Source organism: Mauremys reevesii, linkage group 4, assembly GCF_016161935.1.
Source record: "Mauremys reevesii isolate NIE-2019 linkage group 4, ASM1616193v1, whole genome shotgun sequence".
NCBI lineage: Eukaryota > Metazoa > Chordata > Testudines > Geoemydidae > Mauremys > Mauremys reevesii.
The window spans coordinates 60844677-60867272 of record NC_052626.1 but is presented as its reverse complement, the minus strand read 5'-3'; the positions used below and the strand labels follow the sequence as shown (position 1 = coordinate 60867272).

Genomic DNA, 22596 nt, shown 5'->3' with positions numbered 1-22596 from the left:
AAAAGGGAAATATCCTCATGTTAAAAGACCCAACTCTGGGTTGAAGCACATTAAAAGGGTGATGGGAGAAAGCTTGCACTGCTGCTGTTCATGTCACACTAAGGGCTTGTTTACACTGTCACTTTACAGTGCTGCAACTTTCTCGCTATGGGGTGTGGGGAAAAAAAAAAAAACACACACACACCCCTGAGCCCTGCAAGTTTCAAAGCTGTAAAGTGACAGTGTAGACAGTGCACCAGTGCTGGGAGCCGTGCTCCCAGTGATGGTAGCTACTCCCCTCGTGGAGGTGGGTTTTTTAGAGCACTGGGAGAGAGCTCTCCCAGCGCCATGTCACAAGCCACGTTAAAGCGCTGTTGCTAGTGAAGACATGCCCTTAGACTGTGGACAAAGATTAGACTTCAGAGTACAGGGATATCACTGTCAATCCAGCATCTTTTAGAAGCATGAAGTTCACACAATGTAAAAAAATAAATAAAAAACCCCTTAGGGGGTCCCCTTCCCATCTCAGTTTAAAAATAAAAATTCTTCTCTACTGGATTAGTTTATGTAATCGGCTCCTGAGCTGAAACCGTTCATACTTTTAGTCCTTAATTATGAAACATGTTTGTCTATTTTAAGGTTTTATTAAGGATGAAAAAGGGAGAGAGAGAAAAGGACCAGCCAAAACAAATATGCTATAGGTTAAATACCCCGCTACCCCCAAAAAATTTCTGAGCTACTATCACTGCAGGCAAGAATCTAATGCTTCTTTCTGGCTGTCAGCTGTTCTCATGGTTACAGTCACAGGAATATGTGTTTTTTGTATTTGGCACATTTCTACCTAGTAAATCACATTCCTCTAACATGGTGCAGCAGCCGTTATATCACATCACTTACTTGCTGAGCAACACTTTAAAGGGACACTGTCCAATATGAAGATCCTAACCTGACCAGTTTTTTTTCCTTATAGAAATGCTAGTGACTCATGACTGAGAGTGGCTTGACTGGTCTCTCAGTGGAAATTAACATTGTACATATACTTCCCCAACTGGGATCTCCTATCTCATGAAGCAAAGTGGGAATGGGGACTACAGTTTTCCATCTGAATACATGGGAAAGCAGAGACTTTTATAGCTGTCATAGGATAAGATCCAGCATGTATTTTAACAGTTGGTTATTTTAAAACCTATTGCTTAATTAACCAAAAAATATAGCTGTCATGTAGCTGTGCAGTTCCATGTATGGCATTTTATGCCAATATAATAAATTGTACACAGCTACAAAGTCTGGCTAACAGGGCAGCAGTAGAATAAGCTTCCCACACATGCTGCCCTAATCCTGACAGAGAACCTTCTCCTAGGGATCGCAAGGATAATTCTGTCTCCATAGCCCATGCGGTTCTTGGCCTCTCTTTGGAGTTTGTCAATTAATACAAAAAGTGAGGTGGTGAGTTTGGGAGGTGGGAGTTGAAACTCAGACCCACCAAGTTCCACTCGTGGTGGGGCCAGTAAACCTCCATCAGATGGGAACAACTTTTAATCCCTAACTGACATCCTACAGGCAAAAAAGCCTCTAAAGTTCATTAGAGGTGCCCTGAGGCACCCAGTCCCTGGCTAAGTGCCATTACACCTTCAAGGGTGAAGCTTGATTTATTGAACTTACCTTTCCACAAAACAAGTTCTGACCTTTCTGGTGCTTACACAGGTAGAGTCTTCCCTCTGCACACACAAGCATTATCTCCCCCAGGCACTGCTCTCAAATCTGCTTCAGACAAACCCTGTGGTATGTGCCCCACCCTGCTCTTAAAAGGGCAGCTCACATTAACCAAAATACCAATACTAAATATAACAAAAAATATTAACATCCAAAAACTCACCTCTAACTATAAGACCTGGCAAAATAAAGTCATTTCACTTGTCATCTCAAGACCTTCCCACTAACTTACATGTATTTCACCCCATGAATCACAAGCCAGCCTTGAACCCACAACCTTGAGATACACAACACAGAATCCTGCTGTTAGGGGAATGGGGGGGGGGGGAAATCATTATTTTTCTATATAAAGAACAGGCCATAAAAAGTACACAACACACACTTTGCACATATTTTCTATTTACTTACTGGTTCACAACTATTTGTGAACTAGCATTGGAGTGTTGGCTATCAGGATTCCTGGCCCTGGGAGCTGAATGTGGTCTAGTGATTAAAGAGACTAATAGGGTCATTCTGCCAGGAGCAACCTGGGGTCAAAAAGCATGAATTTTAACCATCTGAACTAAAGGACAACAATGCACATTAAATTCATGTAGGCTGTAGCAGACTCAAACCGTTAGATGTGGTCCAGCCCCACTGGGTACATCTACACTGCAGCTGTGAGATGTAATTCCCAGGGCAGGAAGATGAACATGCACTTGTTCTGTTCGAGCTAGTGTACTAAAAATAGCAGTGTAGTGAGCAGCATGGGATAGCTGCCCAAATATGTACCTAGTATTTCCAACTGGATTGTACTCAGGCTGATGGCCTGAACCGCCACTTGTGCCACAATGTTACTTTTTGCAAACTAGCATGTGTACAGCTCCCCGAGCTAGGAATTACACCTCTCAGCTGCAGTGCAGACATAGCCACTGTTTTAGGATCGGTTAGACAGACACAGAATTTGGCCCACTTCATCTGAAACGCAGTGTGGAAAAGCTGATAAGCCTTAGGTCTGTTAAAATAGAGTCCAGGATTCTATTTTTAGCTTTGCCTACAAAGAGTTGTCCAGGCTCACACTTACCTGTAAAATGGGTTGTCTCCCCTAATGTAGGAGTAATGAGGCATTGGTTAATGAGGAGTGCAAAGAAGTACTAAACCCAATCATAAGAAGAGCTTGGATTAGAATGAATGGGCTCTTGGGTAAGTAGCTCAATACCCCTTTCCCTAAGCTACAGGCTCTTGCATGCGGGTAGGGTCTCTCTCATCAAAAATGTGTGACTTTTGACCTGTTCTGCAGGAATGCATGACACTTGGCAGGTCTGCAAAAACATTTTAAAGAAACAGAACTTCTTAATACTTGAAAAGTCCCGGATTTCCCATGCACTCGAATGGATGCTGTCTCTCTCCATCCTACCGTAGCTCAAAACATTTAAGATGGCTGCTTTCTATTTGTTTAAACACTTCCCCGCCCCCCATTAGTTAGTATTCTTTAATTATTTACATTTATTTGTAATTCGATGTAATGCTTTCTCTGAACTCTGTCTAGATTTAAATAGTGCTCACAAACTTAACAGGATTTTAAATGGGTAACACAGCTTACATCCAAAACATACACTTATGTACCACGTTTTAAAATGTAGTATACAGGGTAGTGAGCTGTTCTGACTAATGATTTAGGGCCTGATACTGCACACACTGAAGTCAATGAGAGGTTTACCACTGACCTCAGTGGTGCCGGACCTGGACCAAATTGCATCCAACAGGACACCTGGCTTGGACGATAGTTTTGCTTCAGATTATTCTCAGGAGACAAGTTAGCCTGGGGCCAGCATGGATGGCATCAGGTTCTTTGCATTGATAAAGTGCTATTAACCACGCATCCAGCCCACAGTTCTCAATGATGGGCGTTCCAAGCTAACAGTGTTCCATCATCATACCCACTCACCACCTGCAATAGCAGACAGGAATGAACTAGATGATCCCATCCCCAGCCTGTCTTTAATTTCTATTATTCTGTAACTCAAAGTCAAATGTCATGGGCTACGGTAATTATAAAATCAACATTAAAGCCATATTGCTGTAGTAATAGTTTGCCCTTCTACAGGGGATTCCATCTGAGGATCATAACTTTATCAATATTAATTAATTAAGCCTTGCAAAACCCTTTACAGGATATTATCGTACATAATTGGGAAACCAAGGCACAGAAAAGTCAATTTTCCCCCAAGGTGACAAAGCACATCTATGGAAATAGAACCAAGGTTGCATAATTCCCTGGCCTGTACTTTAGCTACTCAACCATACTTCCTCTAATTTAATAATCCTAAAACTCTCAGGAAAATAACCCAGCTGGAAGAATTACCTACAACACTGCGTCACTTATTTTTTATCTTGTTTCACAATATACACTGTTTTTCCTGATTCAATTCACTGTCACTGGCCCTGTAGTCATAAACAACCCTATAATTATAAAACATTGGGTAGTCTCAAGAATGGTGGATGGGGGAATTTGCTAAGGAAACATTTCAGTTTCAAGGCGCCCAGAGAGTTGTTATAAACACAAAGTAAAATATGTATTTACATGGTGAAAAACAAGCCAACTGCATGTCTTCAAAACTGCCCTTTATATGTAAGAGCAGCTGGCAAATTACATAAGGGATTTACTGGGAAGAATGTATTACTGCCAAAATGGATAAAAGCATGCATGCTAATAATTCCAAGCTCCTCCCAATTTTCTGTCAAGATCACAGCACGAAGTAGCTCAAAAATTGACAACCAGAGACTCCCGGAGTGGGAGAGGCAGAAATACCTGCTTGTAAATGCCTGGAAAAATGTTATTTTTAAAATCCAAAAAGAGCCTGAAAAATGCCTGTGATCAAAAAATGCCAAAACAATTTTTTAAAAAATCGTAATAGGTCGATGGCAATTTCATAGCAAGAGAAACAGTACCAGCACTTGGCTGGGTTTCAAGAGCCTCAGGTCCCCAGCAATGTAACAGAGAATCATGTAGAATTATCACTGATTAGCATGGTGGATTTTTCAGTTTATGTGATTGGGTAAGGGGAAATAGTTTCCTTTTAGTTATGTCACTGAAACCTTGCTTAAAATACGAGACTGGTGAGCACTCAATGACCCCATGCACATTCTGAGACCATGGGACTGGAAGAATAGCTTGAATTGTGTATTTCTCCACATCCACAGGCATGCTATGCTGCTGTTTGCGGTACAGCAATACAGGAACACGAGTAACTGAGGGGGAGTTACTTGAGCTCACATGAGCTGACCAGTGACTGGATGTTGTTGGAGGACTGTTATCAAGTTGGTGTTTACCACGGAGTACAGTGGAGCTGAGAGCCTGATATCGTAGGCACCTATGCAACAAAGAGCCCTTCGGCTTAGATTAGGGCAGACCTGTTTTCATTTTAAACTAACCCAGTGCCGATGAAACGTGCCAGATGGACAGCCCGGTGGAGACCCAGCCCCAGAAGTACAACAGGGGCAGTGGAGGCCTCCCCGGCCCTAAGCTAGCCCACAACAAGGTCGTCCATCACCATGGTATCCGACCCCTGCTGCTACATCCCCAGCCCGGGCTCAGAGCACTCGCTGTCCAGCACCGCCAGGAGGCGCCGCGGTTCGCGGGCGGCATATGGACCTGCGGGCACGTGGGTGCTTCTCCCAAAGGCCCGGCCGCGGGGGCCGTGGGAAGCAGCGGCCCGTCCAGGACTGGCCGCTCGGTTAGTCTGCCGCTGGGGGGGCCTACCTGGTTGGTGTCCTCCCCGTGCTCCAGGTGCACGATGCCCTGGCTTCTACCCTCCGTGTCGCTCAGCAGATCGTCCTCGGAGTCCTCGAAGACGGACGAGGAGCCCGTGGAGGACAGCGAGGAGTTGGAGAGCCGGCGGGACTGCAGCAGGTGCAGTGAGCTGCCCGTCCCCAGCCAGCCGCTCTCGGGGTCCGGCGGGGGCCCTTTGGGGCTACCGTGCGCCTCCTCGCTCTCCTCGGGGGTGACAGTGAGCTGCGGGATGACCGGCGGCAGCAGCCCGTTTGGGGGGCGGCAGCTCCTCTTGGCCGGGTCCGGCAGCTCCCTTGCGGCAGCGGCGCAGTGAGCCTCGAAGAACGAGCGCAGCTCCCCGACGCTCAGCCGCTTTCCCCTGCCCAGCTCCGGGCTGCTCTGCCGGCCCCAGCTAGAGTCCATGGTGGGGCCGGTGCGGGGCGCTTCCTGGGCACCGCTGCGGAGCCGGGGACTGTGCGTGTGCATAGGGGGAGCGCCCGGCCGCCGCTGCACCCGGGCAAACTTCCTGCTGGCTGCGTCTGCCGCGCGGAGCCGGGGGCAGAGGAGCGCCCAGAGTCATGTCCCAGCCCGCCCGCACTCGCCCGCAGGGAGGCTCCGAGCCGGAGCCGCCTATCCTGCCTCAGCCGGGGCCGCAGCCAGGTCCATCTGGGCTGGCTCAGCCCGCCCGCCGCAGCAGCTGAGCGTAGCTGCCGGAGGGAGGAGTCAGGCCCACGCCCGCTTCTGGCTGCGGCTTGGCCCCTTCGTCTCTTTTGCTTTCAGTTTCCACGGCGCCACCCAGAGACGCCTCAGGAGAAAGCTGCGGGGGAGCCAGGCCCGCGCCGGGGTGACAGCCCGGGCCAACGCCGGCTCCGGGGCCCAGCTCCGCCGCTTGGCTTCCTCCGGGGCAGGGCGCAGCGTGCAGCCTGGCGGGCGCTGTTCACGTGGTGGCGCGCAGGGCTCCAGCCTCCATCTTTCGCGCTCCCCTGCCGCGCTGAGAAGTTCCCCGGCCCAGCCTGTGCTGTGTCCCAGGCGTTGGGTCTCTGTGGAGGGCAGCCACACGCACACCCCCGTTCTAGTCCTGGGTGGTTATCGCTCACCAGTGTGCCCCCCCCCCACCTGCCCACAGCTTGGGGGCAAAACCACCACCAGACACACCCTCCCATCTTCCCCTTGTTCGCTACTCCCGCTGCCCGCCTCAAGCCAGATCCTGCTCTCACGGGCCAAGGGGAGCTCAGGATGGACAATAACAGGGTTGTTAGACCTCCCCCCACAATCTCCCAGACACATTTCAATAGTTCAGTACATGCCCTTGGGTCCAATTCTGTAAATTCAACAACCGGCCCCAATTCTGAACTTCCACAGACATCAATGGGAGTTGCAGGCTCTCAGCAGCTTGTCCTGCTTTAATGTTTAAACTGGTCTCTTCTAGGAAAATACTTGGTGACTGAGGTGCACAGTGTTAATGGCCTAGTGACTCAGGCTGGCTGAACTGCATTGTTCAGTAGCTGAAGGTGCATCTGCTGTCCAGAGTGCATCTTAGGGTTGAGGTGGATACTTTAGATGTGAGGTTCTCATATATTTTGCTAGTCAAGCATTCATCAATAGCATCCTCAGGCTGTTTTCTGATGCACTAGCATACTTTGTGTGTTGTGAAAGCTGAATAATATGTGGTTTGGGATCATATGCACCTGAGCTTAGTTTGTATCACTATTTCACCTGCTGACCTGCACTTAGTTCAGTTTTTCTAACCCACATCCTGTCAAGATATAATTCCATTCAGTAAAGGAGGGTACCCTGTTACATCAGAATCCTTTCTACCTCATTAACCTTGCCAATTATCTCCCACACTCTTTTCCTCACAATACATAAGATGACAATTTATCTCCTACATTGTAAGACCTTTGGAGCTAGTAAGGTTATATGACTATAGAGTTGAGTAGTACAATGAATAATTTGGAGATCAAATGGTGACATCTTTAATCAGTTTTTGCTTATTAGTTACTTGACCTTAATGCCCACTGAAGTCAGCTGGAGCATTTTCTGAGTAAGGACTTCAGAATTTGTTCTTTTTATTTCTCATGCAGAGAGAGAGAGAGAGAGAGAGAGTGAGTGAACTGTGAGCCTCTAATGGAATTCCTTTTATTTTTCTGCCTTCCCCGCCTCCAGCTCTAACAAAACTTTCCCAGAGATCCCACATGATAGTGCCTATCCTTCTGACCAAGGAAGAGTGGCAAGGAGGCCTGCTGGAGCCCATAAAATACCTCTCCCTAATCAGCCACATGGGATCTTATTGAGTAATACAAAGCACTCCGCTGCTCTTCAGTCAAGTGCACCATAACCAAATTGTTCCTTTTTCTGCCAGCCTAGGGAGCAGCAGCTCCCATGGACTTGTAAAGTGTTACTATTGATTCCACTTCTGGTTAATTTATCTGATTTAAAGGTCAGAAGCTTTACTATATAAAAGTGGCAATAAATCTGACAGAGAACCTCTAAGGCAGTGGTGGGCAGCCCATGACACAGTCTGTTTACATTGACCGCCCATAGGCACAGCCACCCATAGTTCCCAGTGGCTGTGGTTCACCGTTCCCAGCCAATGGGAGCTGTGGGAAGTGGCATGGGCCACAGGGATATGTTGACCGCCACTTCCCACAGATCCCATTAGCTGGGATCAGTGAACCACAACCATTGGGAGCTGCAGGCAGCCATGCCTGCGGACGGTGAATGTAAACAAACTGTCTCACCACCTGCCAGTGGTCCATGGGTTGCAGGTTGCCCACCACTGCTCCAAGGTGCATCACAGGGGATAATAGCTGCTGGCAGGCTACACCATGGTGATAAAGTGTGCAAGAAAATAGAATGATTTAGCTGACTGTCTCTCAGAAACAAGCACAGGCCAAAACCAAGGAGTTTGTGAGCAGACATTCCCTTATGATGGACAGAATTATGGAAGAAGTCTCAGTAGGCTGAGAATTGATATGGAAATATAGATAGATGTACAACATTTTAAAATGACTAACACTCACTCACTCTGGAGGACGGAGGTTGCTGAAGGCTGGCAGTAGCCTGCCTCCACTCTTGTCTCAGTTTAACTGGGCCTGGGCTTGCAGGGCTCAGGCAGTCAGCAAACAACAGTCTCAGGGGGGCTGGGACCACTCATCTTCAGAGCGAGAGCCCCTTGCAGAGGCATGAGGGTCAGCCACTGAGGGGGAGGGTGGGGGTAGACACAGGCCCTCCCTACTCCACCACATCCCAGCCCAGGGCCCTGGCAGGGGCAGAATCAGATGCCCCAGGTTCAGCAGGGATCCAACCGCAACACTCCATTGTGGGGGCTCAGGGCTTTGCAGCTAGTCCTCCAGGGGCTGCCCCTGGGCCACTTCCTGCCTCCCCTGGGGTGGGTACCTCCAGCCATCATCCAGCTCCTCCAGGTAAGCAGCACAGGCGCTCCAGGCCAGTTGTCCACATCCGGGGCTTGGGCTGAGCCAGGCGGGGAATCCACTCCATGCTGCTCTGGAACCAGCAAGACATCCTTCCCTTTTACAGGCATCCCCTTGAATGGGCTGTGGGTCTGGTCTTTTATACTGCTGGCCACGCCCCTGTCCTTCCGGTGAGGGGGGCGGGGCGGCCTAGGCACCGCCCTCCAAGAGGCATGTAACTAACACTCACTCACTCACTCAGGAGGAGGAGGGTGGTCTGTCCGTCTCACTACAATGACATTTTAGTACTCAGGAAGGTGCCATATTGATATTCCTGCAGGCTCAGACCTGGTCCATAAGCTGAGTTGTACACACTTAAATGAAGGTATGATTTTATACTGATTTAGTTAAACTGGTGTGGCTGTGTGTGTGGATGCTCTTGTATTAGCTTAAGCCTGGTTTATATTAGTCTGGCATGCATCTGAAAATTTACAGGCCCAGCTAAACCAATGTAACCAGTTCTAAACTGATGCAAGAGACACCACACACACAAGTTGCACCTATTTAACTAACCTGATTTAAGTTATATCAGTGTAACTTGTGGTAATTCAGCTTTCTTCAGATCAGCCAGTCAATGTGCCACAATCTGCACTGCCTTCAGGGATCATTAAATAGCACATCTTTAAATTACAAATATATAAATATTATAAATATTAGATATTAATAAGTTATGTCAGTAATACCCCCTTTGAATGTGAGATGGTAATTTAGTTAGTTTAGTTGGCCCATGCAGTCCTTGACCTCTGCTGAAACTGTCAACAAGGCTGCTAGCTGTGATTATGTGTTCTGTGATGTGAACACCTGGCTGCCAGAAATTGTACTCGGACCATCAGCTCATTTTACATAGGGTACCAAGCAGCCATCAGATGGCACCCCGTTGGTGGAGCTATTGATCTGTGTTAGATTTGAACAAACATTATTTTTACAAAATCTTTAGATCTAGGTTGAAGAGTTAGAAGACTAGCAGAAGATACAAGAGATTCTCCCAAGTCACACTATCACAGCTTCATTAAGTAAATGTGCACCCAACACAGGAACTTAATAGTAATTAATAACACTTTAATAATATCTTTATCCATGGTTCCAAAGTGTTTTAAACATTCATTAATGAAGCATCACAACACTCCTAAAACTTCAATATGTACTTCCTTATTTTAATGCTGGGTAAACTGATATACAAAAATTAAAAGCCTTGACCAAGGTCATGCAGAGAGTCAGTGCCAGAGATGCAAACAGAACTAAGTTTCTGACTTCCAGTGTACGGCTCTAACCATGAGATCACGCTCCCCACCCACTTGGGGTTTTAAGTTTTGTTCATTTCAGTCATTATGATTCATTTCAGAACTATTTCTTACTGCTGTGGTTTTCAGTTTCACAGCGTCCTGCTACAGAAGGAACTTTCTGCCTTTGTTTGAATTTGCAAAAAAATTGCCACTGCATCCCCATCAAACCCCTTTCTCAGCATCATTACCTATAATGTATTGTTTGCTTTTACTCCTTTCATTTTTTTTACTCCTACAAAAAATTGAAACACAACATTTCATTATAAAGATAACAAAGAAACCCCTCTTAGGCCTTGTCTAAACTAGGACAAAAGATGTACTGTTAGAGTTCCAACTAACACATTTGACAAATCTAATGTGTACAAGACAACTTTTGTTGTGTGCTAAACCCGTTGAGTTACCACCTAGAGGGAAGCATTGGCTTTAACTCGACCAGATTAGCACGTTAAACTATATGTGCCATCTTGTCTACATTAAAGTTCTCAAACATATTGATTAGGATACCTTAGCCAATGCTTTGTGACATCACATCTTTAAATTCTAGTCTACTTAGATTGTAATACAAATAAACAAATGATAATAAATAAGACCCAAGAGGATCTGAAAAGTCAGAGAATTTTAGTCTAGAGACAGTGTAAGGTTGCCCCCTTGTGGCAGGCATTGATTACATTTCCAACTGGAAAGTAAAATTTTATTTCTGAGAAAAGAGAATACTGGGTATATCTACACAGCTCAGGTGGACAGACATGGGCTCGCACTACTGTGATAAAAGTAGCTGTGTAGACTGTGCTTTGGAGTTGCCCCTTGTGCTCTGAAGCGCACCTCCCTCTTTAGCTTCAGAGCATGAGCTGCAGCCCAAGCCGCAATATCTACACAGCTGCTTTTAGCATGGTAGCACAAGCCCCATCAGCCCAAGTCTGTCAACCTGGGCTGGGAAGCTTGCTGCTGCAGGGTGTGTAGACATACAGGGTTATTAATCTGGTGTAATTCTGTTGAAGTCAATATAGTTATGCAGGTGAATAGCTGGTGTATGTGAGAAAAGAATCAGGTTCTGAAGCCATATTATACTTAATTAAGGAAGTTGTCCATTGTTGCAAAGAGGATTATGGAAGCAACAGATTTCCATTTGTATTATGACTGGATGAGGATGTATATAGTAATTTTAACACTGAATGTACAGTCATATGAACCCTGTGTACACTACCTGCTAAATCAGTTGAGACAGGGCTGTTAGATGCGAGCCATCTGCTTCAACGATGCAATAAAAGTGATCTGGAAAGTCACTTATCTAAACAGGCAATATGGCCTGTAATAGTTCTGCACTGAATAAGTTACCTATATTATAGTACGTGTGGGTTACTCAATAGGAGCCAGTGGGGTTAAGTCCCATGAATAACATTTCAGCAATCAGCTACACTAGAGACTCAGGACCAGAATCTCCAGGTTATAGTCAGGAGCAGAGGACTGAAGAGTATAATGTAAGGGCCGGATCAGATGATAAACAGTCACATAAAAAAGAATCTGGCACATCAGAAAAAGGCAGGCTAATAAACAGGGACAAGTTTTTAAAGTGCTTGTACACAAATGCCAGAAGTCTAAATAATAAGATGGGTGAACTAGAGTGCCTTGTGATAAAGGAGGATATTGATATAATAGGCATCACAGAAACCTGGTGGACTGAGAGCAATCAATGGGACACAATCATTCCGGGGTACAAAATATATCGGAAGGACAGAACAGGTCATGCAGGGGCAGGAGTGGCACTATATGTAAAAGAAAGTGTAGATTCAAATGAAGTAAAAATCTTAAGTGAATCCACATGTTCCATAGAATCTCTATGGATAGAAATTTCATGCTCTAGTAAAAATATAACATTAGGGATCTATTATCGACCACCTGACCAGGACAGTAATAGTGATGATGAAATGCTAAGGGAAATTAGAGAGGCTATCAAAATTAAGAACCCAATAATAGTGGGGGATTTCAATTATCCCCATATTGACTGGGAACATTTCACTTCAGGACGAAATGCAGAGATAAAATTTCTCAATACATTAAATGACTGCTTCATGGAGCAGCTGGTATGGGAACCCACAAGGGAAGAGGCAACTCTAGATTTAATCCTGAGTGGAGCGCAGGAGCTGGTCCAAGAGGTAACTATAGCAGGACCGCTTGGAAATAGTGACCATAATACAATAGCATTCAACATCCCTGTGGTGGGAAGAACACCTCAACTGCCCAACACTGTGGCATTTAATTTCAAAAGGGGGAACTATACAAAAATGAGGGGGTTAGTTAGACAAAAGTTAAAAGGTACAGTGACTAAAGTGAAATCCCTGCAAGTTGCATGGGCCCTTTTTAAAGACACCATAATAGAGGCCCAACTTCAATGTAAGAAAAACAGTAAAAGAACTAAAAAAGAGCCACCGTGGCTTAACAGCCATGTAAAAGAAGCAGTGAGAGATAAAAAGACTTCCTTTAAAAGGTGGAAGTCAAATCCTAGTGAGGCAAATAGAAAGGAGCACAAACACTGCCAACTTAAGTGCAAGAGTGTAATAAGAAAAGCCAAAGAGGAGTTTGAAGAACGACTAGCCAAAAACTCTAAAGGTAATAACAAAATGTTTTTTAAGTACATCAGAAGCAGGAAGCCTGCTAAACAACCAGTGGGGCCCCTTGACGATCAAAATACAAAGGGAGCGCTTAAAGACGATAAAGTCATTGCGGAGAAACTAAATGGATTCTTTGCTTCAGTCTTCACGGCTGAGGATGTTAGGGAGATTCCCAAACCTGAGCTGGCTTTTGTAGGTGACAAATCTGAGGAACTGTCACAGATTGAAGTGTCACTAGAGGAGGTTTTGGAATTAATTGATAAACTCAACATTAACAAGTCACCAGGACCAGATGGCATTCACCCAAGAACTATTAACTAAGGTTTGTAACCTATCCTTTAAATTGGCTTCGGTACCCAATGACTGGAAGTTAGCTAATGTAACGCCAATATTTAAAAAGGGCTCTAGGGGTGATCCCGGCAATTACAGACCAGTAAGTCTAACATTGGTACCGGGAAAATTAGTTGAAACAATAGTTAAGAATAAAATTGTCAGACACATAGAAAAACATAAACTGTTGAGCAATAGTCAACATGGTTTCTGTAAAGGGAAATCGTGTCTTACTAATCTATTAGAGTTCTTTGAAGGGGTCAACAAACATGTGGACAAGGGGGATCCGGTGGACATAGTGTACTTAGATTTCCAGAAAGCCTTTGACAAGGTCCCTCACCAAAGGCTCTTACATAAATTAAGCTGTCATGGGATAAAAGGGAAGGTCCTTTCATGGATTGAGAACTGGTTAAAGGACAGGGAACAAAGGGTAGGAATTAATGGTAAATTCTCAGAATGGAGGGGGTAACTAGTGGTGTTCCCCAAGGGTCAGTCCTAGGACCAATCCTATTCAATTTATTCATAAATGATCTGGAGAAAGGGGTAAACAGTGAGGTGGAAAAGTTTGCAGATGATACTAAACTGCTCAAGATAGTTAAGACCAAAGCAGATTGTGAAGAACTTCAAAAAGATCTCACAAAACTAAGTGATTGGGCAACAAAATGGCAAATGAAATTTAATGTGGATAAATGTAAAGTAATGCACATTGGAAAAAATAACCCCAACTATACATACAACATGATGGGGGCTAATTTAGCTACAACGAGTCAGGAAAAAGATCTTGGAGTCATAGTGGATAGTTCTCTGAAGATATCCACGCAGTGTGCAGAGGCGGTCAAAAAAGCAAACAGGATGTTAGGAATCATTAAAAAGGGGATAGAAAATAAGACTGAGAATATATTATTGCCCTTATATAAATCCATGGTACGCCCACATCTCGAATACTGTGTACAGATGTGGTCTCCTCGCCTCAAAAAAGATATTCTAGCACTAGAAAAGGTTCAGAAAAGGGCAACTAAAATGATTGGGGTTTGGAGAGGGTCCCATACGAAGAAAGATTAAAGAGGCTAGGACTCTTCAGCTTGGAAAAGAGAAGACTAAGGGGGGATATGATAGAGGTATATAAAATCATGAGTGATGTTGAGAAAGTGGATAAGGAAAATTTATTTACTTATTCCCATAATACAAGAACTAGGGGTCACCAAATGAAATTAATAGGCAGCAGGTTTAAAACAAATAAAAGGAAGTTCTTCTTCACGCAGCGCACAGTCAACTTGTGGAACTCCTTACCTGAGGAGCTTGTGAAGGCTTGGACTATAACAAAAGGGGACTGGATAAATTCATGGTGGCTAAGTCCATAAATGGCTATTAGCCAGGATGGGTAAGAATGGTGTCCCTAGCCTCTGTTCGTCAAAGGATGGAGATGGATGGCAGGAGAAAGATCACTTGATCATTGCCTGTTACGTTCACTCCCTCTGGGGCACCTGGCCACTGTCGGTAGACAGATACTGGGCTAGATGGACCTTTGGTCTGACCCGGTACGGCCATTCTTATGTTCTTATGACCAGAATCTCTGGGACAGCCAAGCTGCATAAACCACCATTATGTTCCCCAGTCCTGGTGTCAGCTGGGGGGAGAGGGGTGGCATTCCAGCCATCAGCATAAGTTAGGGCAGCCTTAAGGTTGGTACAATTTTTCCTGGCTAGCAATGATTCCAAGAGGTGAGGAAAGTTTGAGCTAAGGAAAGAGGGGGACCATTATCTGGTGGGGCAAAGCTGGAAGGATGCTTTGGGTCTGAGTCTGGAGAGCAAGGATAGGTAAGAAGGGGATTCTGAGGATGTAGGAGTTGGACTGGAAGGAGCCAAGGGGACTTGAGGAGATTCGGAGCTGGGAAAGGTCTAGGTGTACAGGATGAACTGGTGTGAGAGAATGAATTGTGTGTGAGAAAGGGTGGTGGGTGGCAAGGAAACAGTATTTTGTACAATGACATCTGGGGCATAGGAAGGTAAGAGCTAAATTGGAGGGGGAGAGAGAAGAAGCTAGGACTGAACAAAACAGTAAAGAGGTCACCGAGGGGTAAATATTGTTTCTGCCTTTTACTGTAAAGCATCATACCTTTTCATTCTCAGTAAGCCCATTTCTTCTCACTCCTCATTGACCATCTACCAGCAAAACCTCTCTCCTTGGTGTCTCCCACCAGTGTCTAAACTGACCGCTTTGTAAACCTGCCCAGCTTTCAAGGGGAGGGGAAAGAACAAGCAAGAATGAGATAAAGAAAGCTCTGATACCTGCAACTTCACCTCTTATTTAGGGCAGCAGCCACCACCAGAAGAGTCGGTGAAGATTATACCAGCATCTTTGGTTGCAGGATTCAACCATTGGCTCATTAGTTTGACATCGGTCCCTCTTTGTATAGGGCTGATGTACATTGGTGGAACAGTGTCTGTGCTGTCCTGTGGATAAACAAAGGATTCAGCCTCCAGGACTTTCAATCCAGGACTAAATTCACTTTAAATGTAAAAACAAAAGGGGAAGTCTTGTTCTCATACCGACAGCATGATTAAAGGTCACACTTTATTCACAGTTCCCTGTGAATTCTGCTCCGTTGGAATTTCTTGTGTTACCATTGTGATGATTTGACTTCAAGATTGTTCAGCATTTAAAAACAATCCCTCTTGTTGAAATTCCTGTTAGCCCTACACTTTAAGTAACCACATTTGTTATTCTTCATAAATAACTCCCCGAAATCATTAGGCCATATTCTACTGTCACTTACACTGGTATAAGTCAGGAATTGCTACATTACATTTAGTGGATTTATTCCTGGTTTACACCAGTGTAAACAAGAACAAGCAGAATATGGCCCATTGTGTGTGTATATATAATACATGTGTCATACAGTTTCTAGAGGTTCATTGGGAGATTTATTCCTATCCCTTATCCCTGAAACCAAAGTGATTATGTGGGGAGCAAGATCAGTGCATCTCCCAATTAAAAATTATTAAAAGGGTGATAGGGTTCTGTGTGAGCCGCATCTGACTGTAAGGTATATTCTAACTTGAACATGATAAACTGTGAAATGGAGATAAAAAAGGGATTTCAGAGCAGTGGGAAAGCACAAGATCATAATTACCTTGGAATACTGAAATCAGAGACGTTAGGTCTAAAACATCTTCTAACCCAGGGGATCTCAACTGTTTTCTTTCTAAGCCTCCCACCCCCAACATACTATAAAAAACTCCAGGGCCTCATGGAGGGAAGGGTGGGGGGCTCCAGGCTTCAGCAGCTGGGGTGGGGCTTGGGGATTTAGCCCTGTGGGGCACCAGGGCTCTGGGCTTCAGCTGCTGGGTGGGAGAGGGCCTTAGACATAAGCATAGTTTGATTTCTATTTTGGGGGTAGGGCCCAGCAGGGCCCAGGCCAGCTCACCACAGCAGGGCCCAGGGAGGGAGTGCCACCTCCACCCCCTGATTCACCTCAGCAGGCCACCCAGCCACTCTGGGTTGGAACGGGGGGGACAACAAAAATTATAACTCAGTGGTCCCCAACATGGTGCCCACGGGAGCCATGGTGCCTGCCGGGGCATTTATGTGCGCCTGCCTAGTGCCCAGCAGGGTAGAGAAGCTGCAGCCCCACACCTGCCGGGGACACAGAACTCCAGGGCTGCAGGCTGTGGGCGCCAGTGTTCTCTGTCCCTGGCAGGTGCGGGGCTGCGGCTTCTCTCCGGCTTCTCCGGGGCTGCAGACTGCGAGTGCCAGTGTTCTCGGTCCCTGGCAGGCACTTGGCCATGGCTTAAGCCGGAGAGAAGCCGGGGCCCTGTGCCTGCTGGGGACAGAGTAGTCCGAGGCTGCAGGCTGCGAGCGCCAGTGTTCTCTGTCCTCCCAGCTTCTCTCTGCACTGCCCAGAACTGGCACCAAAAAAACAAAAACCAAATGCTTTTACTCTGCAGAATGGACGGAATGCTACCCCATAGCATGTGCTGCCCCAGGCACGTGCTTGTTCCACTGGTGCCTGGAGCCGGCCCTGCATGTGAGTAATTGTTGGCGCCCACCATACTCTTCTGAAAACACAAATGTGCTAGTGGCCACAAAAAGGTTGGGGACCACTATTATAACTCAAGGGTGAGCGGGGGGCTCAGCTCACAAAGTTTGAAAACTGCTCAGGGTGCAGGGAGGGGGTAGCTAGGGGCTGTGTGCAGTGAGGGTTGTAGCTCAGGGTGAAAGCAGGAGGTAGCTAGGGGCTGTGTGCAGTGATGGGTGCAGCGAGGGGTACAGAGAGGTGGTATCTAAGGGCTGTGTGTGGGAAGGATGTAGCTCAGGGTGCAGAGAGGGGGTAGCTAGCAGCTTTGTGCAGTAAGGGGTGTAGTTCAGGGAGGGAGGTAGCTAGAGGCTGTGTGCAGCGAGGGGTGCAGGGAGGGGGTTAGCTAGGGACTGTGCATATGCAGGGTGTAACTCAGGGTGCAGGGAGGGGTAGCTAAGGGCTGTGTGTAGCTCAGGGTGCAGGAAGGGGGTAGCTAGCAGCTTTGTGCAGCAAGGGGTGCAGGGAGGGGGATAGCTAGGAACTGTGTAGGCAGGGGGTAGCTCAGGGTGCAGGGAGGGGGATAGCTAGGGACTGTGTAGGCAGGGGGTAGCTCAGGGTGCAGAGACGGGGTAACTAGGGGCTGCATGTAGGCAGGGGGTAGCTCAGGGTGCAGGGAGGGGGTAACTAGGGGCTGAGTGCCAGGAGCATTGCAGTTGCTGCTCCCCACGGGCTCTATGGGCCCTGGAGCAGGGTCCACTCAGCTGGGCAGCTCTTACTGGCTGTGCGAGCAGTCAAAGGGGGCTGGGAGATGAGGAGCAGCCACAGCCCCAGGCACCAGCTGCAGGAAGAGGAGACGGGGAGCACCGTGACTGCCCACCCCATGGCACCAGCCAGAGCAGCAGATGCCCTGCCCTGCCCTGCCTGGCTCCAGCTTCCTGCTTCCGACCTTGCCAAGGGTCTGGGCCTGGGGTGGTGGGGAGAAGAGGAGGAGGTGGGGTGTGTGGAGCTGCCTCTGCGTCTGCCCCACTCTGGCACTGCAGTGAGGGGGCAACACACCCCCCATGTCTCCTCCACCTCCGTCCATGAGCTTGGGGCTTATGGATCTAAAACCTGCTCATGGCCCCGCGGGGCATTGAAATCTACGCTGATTTACACCAGTTGAACATCTGGCCTGGTAAATTAACTGAACCGGTGTGAATCAATCCTTTCCATTAGGCATATTGTTTGGGGAAATGCAGTCAAGAATGGATATGTTTAGTCTCAAGAATAGCATCTCTCTTTTTTTAAACAGAGAGAGAGGGTGGGAGCTATTGGTGCATCTTCCCCTTTCAATGGCAAGACAACAGAATAGGGTAAATTAGAAGTTTTTATTGAAACAACTGAGTAGTTGTCTGATCTTTTTTTTTTAAGTACATTGGAAATAAAATAGCAACTTAAGGATCTTCATATTGGCATTCTAGCAGATCATCTGAACATGCCACTCCACTAAAGGTCCAGCTCTACTTTTGCAGTCATAATTAGGCACTCTGGAGAGCATAATGACATCAAAGACAGAAGAGTAGGTCTTCAGGTAAAGAACAAACAGGAGCAAATTCGCTCTTAAATAATAAAGATCCTGTTTTCATGGAAACGTCCCTATTATATTCACAAGCAGAATTGTTTCTAAATAGAATGTTTTATGAGGTTTTCTAGGAAACATCAGCAGCTATTTAATATTCACATTTTTGGCTGTTACTGTCCACTTGCATGTCCTAAAATGAGCGTCCTTATCTGCATATGCCTAACTACCTACTTGTACATGCATTTGTCCAATTTGTGCAAACAACTACATTGCACTCTGATGGTTTGACCAGTAGTTGACAGGAAAACTGGATTCTGTTTCTAGCTCTTTCACTGATTTGCTGTGTGACCTTTGCAAGTCACTTGGGCCCAGATCCTCAATGATATTTGGGTACTTAACTCCCCTTGATTTCAATGGACATTAGGCAGCTAAATATCTTTGAGGATCTAGGCTTTAAACTCTCTCCACTCAGTTTCCCAGTCTTTAAAATAAGGATAATAATTAGAGATTTAAAAATAGGATGCATAGTTTGGAAAAAATATAAACATTTTGCCCATTTTCGGGTGGGGGGGGAGGATGTCAAAATTTGAACATTTGTGACAAGCTCTAATATTAATATTTACTTGCCTTTGAAAAGCACCTAGACTGTTTTCTTCACTTGAAGTCACAGGAACAAATTCAGCTCTGATGTGAGTGCAATTCCTAGTATCTTCAATGGGAGTTGCAGCCGCCTATACCAGGCCTGAATAGACTTTAAAGAAATAGAGAAGTGTTGGATAAAACATTACCTTGGCTTCATCCTCAAGGGAATCAAATAGTTTCCAGGAATACAGGATGGATGGAAAATCTAGTAAAAGACTGAAGTTCACAAAGGGGAATAGCATGATTAGAAAGTGGTTGAAAAGGGATCTTGTACACAGTCAGCTAAATTCACTACTGACATAAGCTTGTGCCAATACATTGAGAGCAATAGGGTTGTACCTGTTTATGTCTGTGGTGAATCTGAGCCAATGTCTCCTTGCTATAAAAGATATAAAGCTATTAAACACTCTGGATCATAAGATGGACACTTCATGGCACATGGTGGCAGGCCACATCCTATGGACTAAGCTGCCGTTTAAGCTGCCACTGAATGTTTTTTCCTTTGCCACTGGATAATTATATCTGTTCTCTAAGGATCATAAAAAAAAAACAACTCAAGCTTCACTTTAGCTAGCTCCACAGAGAGTTCTTTTTTATTCTGGCAGCCTTTTGCCGCTTCATACTCATGGAGCTTTGAACCTCATTTCAGCACCTTGGATAGTTCATGAGTGTCCAATATCAAAAAGGTGTAAAAAAATAAATGCTGCTACCCTAAACCAAAACCTAAGCCCTAGGGGAAAAAAAATCTTGAATGCAGCCAGCAATCTTCTGTCATAGCAATTCTCTTAACACTGTGGTTTTCAAAGGAAATTATGGCTAAGACAGAAAGAAAATGTACCAAAACATCCAGAATGGATTAACTTAGGTGGCTTCTGCCTCTGTCCAAAGCAGAGATCACACAGCTCCGTGTCAGCTACAATACCACAGCAGCCACTGCTTTACCAGTGCAAAGCAGGCTTAGAGCCAGCCTAACCAGCTACCTGGGATTTTCCCTGGCATAGGTGAATCCCAGCATGTCATACAGCCAGCATAGATGGTTCTACATGCCATCCCTCTCCACCCCTCTATGGTGCAGGGGAAAGAGCCAGGGCCAGAGCACTGCATTATGGTGATCTCCTGCTGCTAGAACAGTTCCTTGGGAGCTGCTGCAGCTGGCGCACCTTGAAGAACCCCTGAGGCCCCTAAATTGCTCCTTGGGACCAGATGAGTGTCCAACAGCTAAGAGGTCATGGAGATACAGCTGGCTCACAATCATTTTTGCTATTTTGTTGCCTCTCCAAGCTGTGCAAGGTACCAAATAGCCAATGCTGAGGATGTGACTCATTGACTTCAATGGTACTGCTCACATGAGTAAAGCCTGTAGGACTTGTCCTTATAATTAGCAATCACTATAACAGTCTTTCAGAATTTCCATGTAAACTTACAAGCCCCACCACAAAAATCTGCTCACCTGCCCTTTACCATGATGAAGAAGATAATGAAAAAACCTAAGGATATTTTACTCACCCATCAAAAAAAAGTCATTTGCCTCGGGTAAGTAAAATTTTGCAAGGCTGCACGCACTATGACAGGAAGTGAAGGAGACTACCTGATCCTGTTAGGAATGCCAGAGAAAGATTAGGTAGGGAAAAAGTAATAATTCCCCAGTCAATGCTGTTGACAGCCTGAAAAAAATACCATATGTTTGGCCTGATTTCCCCTTCCCCGCCCTCTCAATCTAGTGATTTTAAAAACTCCTACTTGTAGTCTGAGTTTTATTCCATGCATAGCTGAAGAGAAATGGAATCCCCCTTTATCCAAAAGTTACAAAATCAAACACAAATGGAGTTGGGATACATCTCTGTATGTAGAGAACATACTTCACAAATGGAAATGTTGTGGCTGACATGGCTTTAGTAAAGTGAAATGCAGTTTCTCTGTTTTGTTCCTTTTTCATTTTGGTAACTGCAGATCCCTCACAATCTTTGGGGTCATTTTAGGGTTTGTCTTATTCCCATTGATACCCTTTCCCCTTGATATCCAGACACAGGGGTTCCTGAAGCTAACACATTGTTTGAACATAACAGCAGCAGTGAAATATTTATGACATTAGTATCTGGTATATTGATGCAAATGATCACAAAGTTACAGCATAAACAGAGAATCAACAGGAGATATATTCAAATATTTCAACATGTTGCATAAGTTTACTTTCTAGCTCCCATGCAAGGATCTAGATGGTAAAGGAAAATTCAAAGAGAGAAAATGTTAAATATCTTCAAAAAATTGTGCTAGTGGTGATAAAACAGTGAATCTTTGAACCTAAGCACACAAAAGAAAATTAGGGTGTGTAATTGTTAGTCACTAGTTATTTTCAGGTCTTGCAGAACAGGTTTCCGTACAGGTAGGACACAATGATCATTTAAGAACTTAATGAGTGATCTGAAATGCTCAAATTCACAGAAGACCTACTTACCTGTCTTACGAAATAATCCCTTCATATGAATCAGGGAGTGACAAGCCCAGAAAGGAAAAGAGCAAACTTTAGAAATGGAAGAAAACAGGGTGAATCAGAAGTACAAGTAACCTAGTTGGAAGTGAACCCTATGAGTCATAGCTCCAAGGGAGAGAGCCAGTATTACATTCCTGTAATGAAAGACACTACAGACAAGAAAAGGTCAGCTTTGTGGGGAAAGAATTAAAGAGTTCACAGGTGTTACATCTAACAGATGTATTAATTCCTGCCAAGACTATAATTCACCACCAGGTGGCTCTATGTGAATGTGGGTAAAACTGGAAAACTTGGATGTGGATCCAAATTTCACATGCCTTGGACTGCTTGAATCTGGGGTTTTGGTTTAATCTATAACTATAGGAGGTCATGTGCAGACCCAGGTTTGAATTTTGAACCCCCACATCCCACAAAGTTCAGGGTGTTTGTATCTGGGGATTTTGTTCAGGCCCATCTCAAGATATATGACCTATGTAAGGATTTCTGAGGGACCCCAGGCAATGCAATCAATTCAAAAAGAGCATTAAAGTGATCTCTAACTTCCTCCTTTTCAGGTTTGTACATTTTAGAGGCTGCCAAATTGCCAATAAAGAAATACAGGATCCCCTTTGCCCTGCCCGAGTCCAGTGAATCCAGAGTAATGTGAGTTCTTACTGTTAGCTTTCCTTGGTAATATGAACCACTTCAAGACTGAAGGGGAGGGTCAGTGAATGGGATAGAAAAGAAAAATGGTTCTGTTTATATCA

At 45.4% G+C, this 22596-nt stretch overlaps 1 protein-coding gene across 1 annotated transcript in view; it reads right to left on the bottom strand.

The window, feature by feature from the left end:
• The window catches only part of ITPKA (inositol-trisphosphate 3-kinase A), a 55117-nt gene extending 46148 nt beyond the window's left edge, over positions 1 to 8969 (bottom strand). The window contains exons 1-2 of the mRNA XM_039538215.1: positions 8843 to 8969; positions 5435 to 6483 (exon numbers count right to left, since the gene is read on the bottom strand). Coding sequence (XP_039394149.1) covers positions 5435 to 5929 — 495 coding nt within the window. The 5' untranslated portion in view covers positions 5930 to 6483; positions 8843 to 8969. The remainder of the gene's footprint in view (positions 1 to 5434; positions 6484 to 8842) is intronic.
• Positions 8970 to 22596: the final 13627 nt, after the last annotated feature.